Source organism: Anthonomus grandis, chromosome 13, assembly GCF_022605725.1.
Source record: "Anthonomus grandis grandis chromosome 13, icAntGran1.3, whole genome shotgun sequence".
Classification (NCBI taxonomy): domain Eukaryota; kingdom Metazoa; phylum Arthropoda; class Insecta; order Coleoptera; family Curculionidae; genus Anthonomus; species Anthonomus grandis.
In genome coordinates this window covers 4177898-4188996 of record NC_065558.1, presented here as the reverse complement: position 1 = coordinate 4188996, position 11099 = coordinate 4177898, and the positions used below count along the sequence as shown (strand labels likewise).

The 11099-nt window shown below is 31.3% G+C and overlaps 1 protein-coding gene across 1 annotated transcript; it reads right to left on the bottom strand.

The window, feature by feature from the left end:
* Positions 1-1759: 1759 nt before the first annotated feature.
* On the bottom strand, positions 1760-4031 carry LOC126743755 (transcription factor sox-2-like). The gene is made up of 5 exons (XM_050450972.1): positions 3886-4031; positions 3680-3831; positions 2228-2428; positions 2055-2176; positions 1760-1996 (listed from the first exon to the last, which is right to left on the bottom strand). Exons 1-5 carry the CDS (start codon positions 3912-3914, stop codon positions 1799-1801), a joined length of 702 nt encoding a protein of 233 aa, XP_050306929.1. The 5' UTR covers positions 3915-4031; the 3' UTR covers positions 1760-1798.
* Positions 4032-11099: the final 7068 nt, after the last annotated feature.

Sequence of the window (11099 nt, the reverse complement as noted above, 5' to 3'; positions counted from 1 at the left end):
ATAGTGTAAAAAAATAGAGCACTTTTTCGAAACAATTGGTATTCCACTATCAGAATATGCAAGATTGATTAAAGAATTCAATAAACCTAAAAAGAGTTAAACTGAAAAAAGGATTACCTACAACTTTAATCATAAGTTTTCTAAAAAGCCTCGACTCAATCGCGTTAAACAATACGAGAATATCGCCTGCATCTGACTCTTTAATTATCGAGATTTCTTAATTAACCCTCATTTCTATGCGGTCCTTTGGGGGCTGTTTGCCTGACAGCCACCACGCGGATTTCCTTGAAGGATATTTATTGTTCCGCTAATTTTCGAATCCGGCAATTTTTCGCATTAAATAATACCGCAACGGATTAAGCTTAGTTCGGCGTATTAATAGCTGAAGCGTAATCAGATCCGATCGGCTGAACTGAATTGCCGATATGTTTTATTCGACGGCTTTTCGAGTGGTTCGAGTGCTAATTTTGTCGCCTAGAAAGGTAGAAGTAATAGGTGGTATTATAGAGGTGTTATCCAGCTGGAATATTTAGTTGGTGGTCAAATAATCTGGATATCTAAGTGTAGCACTAATTGGGTTTTTAGCTATATTTGGGTAACAAAATCTATAATGTCCAAAACATTGCCCATGAGTACCTAGTAGTCTATTAAATCTAGTATCAGATAATGATCAACTAATTGCCTGAAAAAAAATACAACTAATAAGTACAACTATCTGAACAAAAATAAAATTAAGTTATATTTTGTTTTCACTTGAAATGTCCGTCTCATTTTGCGTAATTTTCAGGCAGTTGAAGACCATCAGGCGAATTAACTTCTAAAAGAAAACGGTGTGAAGTAATTGCTTCTAGGTATTTGAATGATGAAGTGAAGAAAATAAGATTTTAATATTTTATACGACTATTTCAACTACAACTGCCTGGAATCATATCTAAAGATTATATTAGTTCTTGGAGGTTTAAACAGGCAATTGAACTAAAAATATAAATTCATATGCCTGAAAAAAATTATTTATTTATTCATTTATAAGGCTGAAGTGTACACTACCGTTGAACCCAATGGCACAATCTGCAACAACATTGAATTAACAGTAATCAGTATGTCTGAACTTAAAGCACAATGGTTATATACCTTTATGACAAACAGTTGAAACTTGGATAATGTTACATAAATTGTTCTTATGAAATGTAGAGGCTTATTGCAAAATGTTTTCCCTGTAAGGTAGATTAGAGAATTACCTTTTATTACAATGTAAGCTATATGTGTTTCCCATTTTCGGTTTTCTGACATTAGAACTTATTAATAATTGATGAATTGCCTTATCTATAGGCGGATAATTTTGAACAATTATGACAAAAACTAATCAACCTTGAAAAAAATCAGATGCATCAAGAGATATTTTCCTAATGATTATCCTAATTAAATCGACGAATAATGGCACACAAGCTGCAACCCTTTTATCCTCCACTCTTTCGCAACTTAATATTAAATTCCAGTAAAGTTTAATATCGAGTCAAAGGGCCCCGAAATGAACTACGGTACACGTAATATTTCCCTGTTGGGAAAAGATGTCGTTTTGTGATTGTGCGAGAACCGTGGCCAATCCGTATAAGAGATACTGCTTTCCGCCAGAATAATTGTTTTATGCGCAACACAATGGAACAGCTTCTATCTTTCAGCCCTCCTTCGGAGTCCCTTGAGGAGCGTCTGTCCAACCCCCTTGTTCCTACGCTTTATCCCTTTTCAGGTGTAAAGGGGATAATATATGAGTTTTAGACAAAGATTTGTCTATTTTTATTTAAATTTGTGGAAAATATACAGGTAAGGTGTTGTTTGAAGCTAAGTCGTGATAAGCATAGAAAGAGGCTGCCCTTAGTAGGGCTCTATGGTGTACATTTCCTGGCAACGAGTTATATGAGGGCAGTGGGTGAGAGCTTGTATTGAATTCTGGAAGAATGTTGCTGTCTGTATGTGCTGAAGCTATTTCAGCGTAATCCTGAAAAGGACTTATAATAATAATAATTAAATTTAAAAGGTAAATTAGGAGTGCTTACATATTTGGGTTGATAGTTTGACATGGATGTTGAATGGGCTGATAAAGTTTCAGAAAATGGTGGTAAGGGGGAGCTGTAAGGTCTATAAGGTGCTTCTGTATATTGATTTGGTATAGCTTTATCTGCAAGAAACTTCGTAAGAATGGCTTTTAAATAAACAATACAGGTTTTACCACTAGTTCCATAAAAAGTTCTATTAATGGCAACCTGTAAAGGGTCAGAGTACTTGGGACCCTTTTTGGCTTCACTACATTCCAGCTCTTTGTTAGGTTCTTTGGTTTTTCTTCTGGGTTTGTATTTGTAGTCTGGATAGTCGGACATGTGTTGGCTTCTTAGTCTTTTCGCTTCGTCTATGAAGGGCATTTTTTCACTTTCTAAGAACAAAATTGTACCAAAAAAAAAAGTTATTTTTTAAAGGTGTTACGTGTTCAAAAGCTTCTGGTCAGTAAAAAGTTTTCCCACGTTATTTCATTGAAAACTTTATTTAAAAAAAAATTTCAGTTTTAAAAATAATTATATTTTTAAAAAATAATGCTTTTATTTTATAAAAATATTTATAAAATTTTATAAAAACACTTTTATTTTTCTGAAATATGATATTATCTTCTTTTGGGCTTCAGCACCTTTAAATTTTTTTTAAATAAGAATCTGCAATTTTCTGTTTAATTTTAGTTTTATTCTTATAATTAAAAAAACTCCCATGGGATTGTTAATTGCTCTAGAAGATATTTTTATTAACTATTATTTATATAAGCTATAAAATTCATTAAAATTGGAAAATATATTTTAATATAATAATTTTTAATAATTAATAATAAACAATTAATAAAATAAAACAAAGCTATTGTTCTCGTGTCTGTTTTTTATTTCTTCCAGGAACTTAAAAAAAATTATTTATTTGTTATAAAAAAAGTTTTTATTGCTTTTTTTTTTTAATATTTATGATTTTAAAATTATAATGATTTAAAAAATATATAATTTCTAATATGACGTGTCTTTTTTTGGATTTTAACAATTCAAAATTTTCTAAATTCGGAACTCGATTTTTTTATTGTTATTTTTTAATTTTTTTAATAATGTCTTAAAAAAATCTACTTAGATACACTTTTCTGGATTAACTCCTAAAATAAAAATTTGCTAATTATTAACCAACTGAAGAAACTTTATTATTACATAAGGTATTATATTGTAATATACAATAAGGTATTATATGTATAATATTATACTTTATAAAAATATATAAAGTATAATATTACAAAGGTTTTTTTAACATTTAAATAAATAAATCAGTAAAACACAATAAATTGATTATTTTGTTTTAATTAAAAAAAAATAAATAAATCTTTTTAAAGTATGAAAAAGTTACTTAAAAATTTAAATATTACATAAATCATGAACTATTAGAGAAAATAATTCCTTATTTTTTATAATATTATTGGGAAACCTTACCTTGATGTATAGATAAGATGTTTTTGTACATATTTGCGAAGAAAAATTTTGAAAACCAATCTGTATTGCACTGGAACAGTTAATATGAACAAATTTCCTATTTTCATAATTAATAATTTCTACATTTTTCCAGATGACATCAGTATTGCCAAAAACCTTTAAAAAAATCGATTTACCTGTTAACATTTTCCATTCTGCTCCAAGCAACTTGGAAATTTCCGAATTGTGAAGTCTAGGGTAGTCATTAGAGATGTGCTTCCTGCGTATCCTCGACCACACCATAAAAGCATTCATGGGACGTTTGATGTGCTGCCTGTGACAATTATCACTAAAAAAAAAAACCGAGACATTAAACTGAAATATTGGTAAATAATAAACTAACCTCTCTTTAGCACAATTTACATCACTCATCGTAATCTGATGCGCTCAATTACTGACTAAACCGAACCGAAAAAAAGACTGACCAGCAAACGAAAAAAAGGCAGCCGATATAGCGTTTAACGGTCCATAAACAGCGTTCGGTGGTATTGTGTGTATTATCCCGACAATGGGCCGGCATTGTGCCGGCCTTTATTTTCACGTTAAAAAAATTATTTGTCCGTAATCAAAATAATTGCGCAGGTAAATGCGACCATTATTTGACGAGATAAATGCATTCGCGCCCTTTTCCTATTGTTGTGTCAGGTGTATTGTTGCCTGTTATGTAAAAAAAAAATTATTCGGACAATGCTGCTTATATGAGTGGTACTTTTTTTCTATTGTTCATCTTTTGTCAACGACAGTGAATTTAATAAAAAATCGATTGTTGAATTGTCTATTTGTATTAGATAAAAATTAATGAAAAATAAATTATGCTTTAAAGAAGCAGATATTAATGCTTGACACTCATTGGTCCTTTTTATTGAATATTCTTAATATTAATTCTGTCTGTAATTTATTTTATAGTAAACTGAGCGAACTTTTTACTTATCTGTTCCTCGTGATAAGTGTCGCCTGCATTCTACATATCCACGATGGCTTACACGTGACATTAAAAAGGACACAAAAATTAATTATTAATAACATTAAATATTTTGAACAATTTAATTCGCTTCGTGCCAAAATAAAAACAGATAAGGGGTGTTCCTTAAAGAGAATATTTAAGAGGGTGATTCCTGGAGCCATTTTAAGAAAAAAAGTTCCTATGAACATATGCCCTAAGCGTCTTAACTTTTGAGATACAGGGTCTTAAAGTTTTGAAAAAAAATCAGTTTTTTAATAATAACTTAAACAATAATGTAGACAATAATGTTTTATGAAATTTGGTACATGTATTTAATGCATCAAGACGCATTTTTTGATGTGCAAAAAAAATATTTTCTTTGTCAGTAGCGTCCCTATAGGTCTTCTATTAAATATTTTTAGGGGAAAAAATACTATGCCACTGCTTTTTCTTAAAATAAAATTATAAATTATAATATAGTTAAATATTTTTAAAATCTTCAATCGCTTTTTAGCAAATTTGATCTTTTGGTTTTTTTTCGTCCGACGCATGCTTTTCGCTTAAAAAAATTAAAACAATTTTACTTTTTATAAGTAATTATTATTTTTATTTTAAGAAAAAGTGGCGTAGTATTTTTTTCACTAAAAATATTCAATAGAAGACCTGTAGAGAGAGACGCCACTAGCATAGAAAATTAATTTTTTTTTGCACATCAAAAAATGCGTGTTGATGCATAAAATACATGTACCAAATTTCATAAAAATGTCTACAATATTTTTTAAGTTATTATTAAAAAACTAATTTTTTTTTCAAACTTTAACACCCTATATCTCAAAAGTTAAGACATTTAGGACATATGTTCATAGGAACTTTTTTTCTTAGAATAGGTCCAGGAATCACCCCCTTGAATATTAGCACGTCTTTAACTCTTTCAGGCACAAGATTTTTCCCCGTTTCTAGTCCCATGTTGCACAGATACTAAAAGTTCTGATTTTTTAAAATTTCTGAATCATAATTAAACTAATAAAATTCATAAAAATTTAAAGATTCTTATATATTTTTTTAAAATGAATGTCAGTTTGACAGATAATTGGTGGTACGAAATGTGTACAACTTGAACTAAGGCTAGGAGGCAATTATGAAAAATAGAAAAACGATTTTCTACAGAAAACCAGAAGTATTTTACTAATTGATAATCAAAATTAATAATATCTACTTTGTTTTGTGATATTCTTGAAAACAGTCTTTAGATTTGCCTAAGCATAACGGAACTTTACACACTGTACAAGACCATTCAGTACGAACTTGATGGATTCTGGTACTACATCTGGCACATCTTCGTTTTGTAGTCCTTAAAAGCTGATGATCTGATGACGTGAAACGCATCAGATCATCAGCTTGGACGTATCGTTCTGCCAATAACCCATTAACAACTCTTCGACGAAAATCTTTTAGGGGTAACCTTTTTAGACCTCTTAGTCGATAGAGAGTGAACGAATTGACGACGCAGCAATCAATGAAATGGAAAAAAATTCTCATCCACCATTTTTTACTTTTACGGTCTAGCTCATAAGATGATTTCATTTGGTCGAAACGGTCCACAACGGTTTATGTTACTATTGTAGTCCATCAGTGCCATAGGACAAGGAACAGGGATTTTACTACCATACTTTTGTTTTCGTTGCACAGAGCTTTTTACCATTGGATCATGATAATTGGTCTGTTTTTTTGTCTTTCTATTTAATCAAACTGATCCCATCAGAACTTATTGAATAATCATATTGCCTTGCTTCAAAAGTTTATCTTAGACTGAACTGTACCATATGCATGAATGCCCCCCGTTCTTTGAGAATTTTTAATAACATATACGAGTTGAAAAAGTTATCGAAGAAAAGCAGGTGATTTTTTTGTTGGAGACCCTCAGTAAGTCTAAGTATTACCTTTTCCTCTAACAAATTTTCCACGTAGTCATCGGTCATACCGGTATAAATATCAAAGTCATATAAATATGCATTTGAGTCAGCCAAAGTCTAAACTTTGTACCCTCGTTTTATAGGCTTTTTCGGCATATATTGCTTCAACGTACTTCGCCCCTTAAATTTTACCATTGATTCATCGATTGCGATGTTTTTTGTACAATCATAACACTACACAACAAATCGAAGGTTATTTTATGTTGACTGAAATATTTTTATTGTTGTTTACTAATTCGAGGCATCTGATTTCGAATCTGTCGTCAGTTTTATTCTAACAGCTCGAGTTGTTTAGATATAGCTACGTTCTTCTCATTTATCTTTATTTTTGGTTTTTTATCTATTATAGTCGCGTTTTAGATAAATTATTGTAATTTTCATCATGACTTCGCTAAGAAGGGTCTGCATTAACGATCCGAATTGTTTTTGTTATATTTGTGGTGAATATGTTTTTCAAAAATTTCGATTGAATATGTCAGATTTTGTGAAACGAGCGTATTTAGAGTGTTTTGGTTTTCCTTTGGAAACAGATAATAAGTGCTGGGTGCCCAATATTGTGTGCAAAATTTGTGTTGAAGAATTACGTTTATGAGCCACTAAGAAGAGACTCTCTTTTAAATTCCAATCTCCAATGATTTGGCGTGAACCTTTAAATCATCACGATGACTGCTATTTTTGCGTTGTTAATATAAAAGGAACAAGACGAACCGCTCCAAATGGATTTACCCCACATCAACATCAGCTGTGAGGCCTGTAAGGAGCTCAAAAGATACATCTTTACCATTACCATCTACATCTACAGAAAGTTCTGATGAAATTTTGAGTAGCATGAGCGATGACGAGTTTGTTCCAGAAAATCTCTTTGAACCAAAACCATTCGATCAAAGTGCACTTGATAATTTAATTAGAGACCTTGGACTATCCAAAACTTCGTCTGAATTATTGGCCTCCAGAATAAAAGAGAGAAATCTTTTAACTAAAGAAACTAAAGTTTCTTATTACCGCACTCGAGAAAAAGACTTACTTCCCTTTTTCGCTGAGGAGGATAATTTTGTATTTTGTACTAATATTTCTGGTTTAATGACTGCCATGGGCTTGCAGAAATATGAACCAATCGATTGGCGTTTATTTATTGACTCGTCAAAACGGAGTTTGAAGTGTGTACTATTGGACAACGGAAATAAACTAGGCTCCATACCAATAGCACATTCAACTAAAGTTAAGGAAGAATACCCCACAATAGCACTGGTCATGAACAAAATCAAATATAACAATCATAAATGGGTGATTTGCGTTGATCTTAAGATGGTGAACTTCCTTTTAGGACAACAAGGAGGCTACACTAAATATCCTTGTTTTATGTATTTATGGGATAGTAGAGCAAAATCAGAACATTGGTCAAAAAAAGAATGGCCCTCTAGGGAAGCACTACTTCCAGGTAGTCTTAATGTTATAAATGAACCTCTAGTGCCACGAGATCGTATCATATTGCCACCCCTGCACATTAAACTAGATTTAATGAAGCAATATGTTAAGGCATTAAATAAAGATGGTGAATGTTTCAAATATATTTCAAGGAAATTTCCAAGTCTAAGTTCAGAAAAACTCAATGCAGGTATATTTGATGGTCCACAAATTTGCAAGTTGGTAAACGATCCTAATTTCACCAGCTCAATGTCAGAAATTGAGAAGAATGCATGGGATTCCTTTGTTTGGGTTATCCAAAATTTCTTAGGTAATAGGAAGGGTGATGATTACATTGCGCACGTCGAAGAGATGTTGTCACACCTCCAGCGACTTGGATGTAACATGAGCATCAAAGTGCACTTCCTACACAGCCATTTACACCATTTTCCTGAAAATCTCGGTGACATGAGTGAAGAACAGGGTGAACGATTCCACCAAGATCTTCGAACCATGGAGGAACGATTTCAGGGTCGCTGGGATGCACATATGTTGGCCGATTTTTGCTGGAGTATTCAGAGTAGCAGTTCATTCAAAACTGGCAGAAAATCATATAAAAGAAAATTCCTGAGTGTATAGTTCTTGTAATTAAAAATGTTTGTACGTTGAGTGTATTTTTAATTCCCAAAAAATACTCCCTCCTTTTAACTCAAAAACTAGAGCTGACACATATAAACTGATGACATTATTTAATATCAGCATTAAAAATAAGCCTAGAATCATAAAAATATTCCATGCAACATACATGCTGTTGGGCGGTGTAATATTTTTAAAAATTCTCCTTAATTTTATCTATAAAGGGCCTAACTTTATACAGTTTATCGAATCCTGCATCCCCTTTCTTTGGCATTACGCTATTGTCATTGAGGTGAACATGGCTAAGCAACCAATCGAATCTATTTGCAGCCATAAACTGGAAAATGTAATTATCGTGCATGTCTTCATCGATACTCCAATAGTCTCTATAACTAGGTAGTGGTTTGATTCCCATGAGAATATTAAGACCAAGGAAAACCTTCATTTCTTTTGTATTTGTAGGATTATATTTTTTATTACTTTTTTGAAATTCTTATTCAGCATAGAGGTTTGTTGGAAAAACAATGTCTTCTATAAGCTCGTCACTTAAAAACAGATTTAAAAAAAAGTAAGGTGACAACAGGTGATCTTCCTTTTGTAGTAACTCAAGACATAAACCTTGATTCTCAGTCTCAGTAAACGGCTGGGCCGGGTTTATTAGATGTAAATTTTGAGTAGACCATGAAACCTTAGGTGGTTGATTATTTGATTTTTGTAAATACCTTAAAAGTGGGACGTCATTATCACTGCTGATCATAATATCAGCCTAATGATATGTATTTCACAGAAATCATTCTCATTGTCGGACTCTTCTGAAATAATTGATTCCTGATAACTTGAAACTTTATCTATTATTTCTAATTCATCGTAGAACTCTTTTTCCTATCGACCAATTTTCAGTCCAAAGGATATTTGCTGCTGCCAGCGAAAGTCATAGTCTGAAAAAAGAAAATACCCTTATTGCATAGTGGTACAAATTAGGGATTAACTCATTAAAATTATGTTTTTTTCAAACCATAATTCTTAATTTTTATTGCATTTATGTTTTTTACATAAATATATACATCATAAAACGCAAATAAAATACAAAATAATCCGAAATGCTTACCTTATCAAAATAAAAACAACTAAATATTTATAAACAAAAACACGTGCTTCTTGCACCATCTAATGCGTTTGATCAGTCAAGACAGGAAATATTTATGCAGTATAGTAAAAGTCCTCATCCATGTTCATTAAATATACGGTAGGGATATGTGGTACAGAATATATGTCGCTATGCCGAACAGGAAAATTAATTTGAAAGGTGGTTTATTTTTTGTACCACTATGCATCTTTTAGCTATTTATTTGTGATACGATTTATGTACCACACTGCTAAGGAACACCCTGTATTATTAAGTCATACAATTTGTACAAAACATGGAATATCAAATAGGTTCAAATCTCAAGCATTTTTGGTCCTTTGTAAAAAGTTAAAAGGAAACAAACGAAATATTAAACAATATGTTTTTTATTAGAAATCAATTAAATAATCTCAAGCTTTTTCTGAGCAGTTTTTCTCTATCGGCAGTCTTTCATAATACCTAAATAAATAAATAAATGATTAAGTTTACAGAACATGATATTAAAATAGAAAGCAATTATTTTTTATTTGTGATTGATATCTGGGTCTTATCAGAGTTTTTTAAGAAATATGCAAAACTTTTAGAGTCTGTCTAATTTATATAAAAGAAGACATATCGAATATCACACGCTGTAGACTGGTATCAATATTAAAAGTCTTTGCTAAACGTTTTGATATTATTATATTGTCTGTAATCTTGAGAACTCATACCTAATCAGTTTATTAAATGTGTTTATTACAACTCATTTTACTATTTCTAACCTGCTAGTATTTACACAATACATTGCAAAGACTATGGATAACCGGGAACAGGATGATGTAGTTTTCGGAGGCGTTCGATTGCTTTGACTCTGCACTTCTACTTAATAAAGAGTTGATCATAGGTCGACGTCTACTTAGTCAGCTTAGTTATTGAAAACAGTAGAAGACTGTGTGAGAATACTCAAAGGAATTTACAGGAATTGCACCAACGGTGTATAAAGAATCGACGGAATCTGAATATTAAAAAATGTCAAGTTTTGACTGATACCGCAAAAACAGGAAACAATATTCAATATGACTATCACATTGACAATCATATTATCTATCATTTTTCACGCTTAAGAAAGTAAGAGGTTACTTTCCTCTTTTAATTTTTTTCTTATCTTTAATTATGATTTTTCAGTTATTAACGTTCTTTTGGAATCTTTTTCTGATTATGTTAGGAGAACCATATTGCATTAGAATTTCGAGGTATCACTGATGAAATAAAATCATCAACAAGTCATCAATGATTACACTAAATGGGGAAGATTTTCTCGAATATTCAGTTTCATTTGTTTTATTTGTCTTTAAAATCAAGACAGAAGATCTCTAGTGTGAAAGAAAAAAATCAGCTTAGAATCAGAAACTATAGGCAAGTACTAAAAATTAGTAACTTTACGTAGTGTGGTATCTATGCAACTTATACCTATAAATATAACTTTAATTAAAATT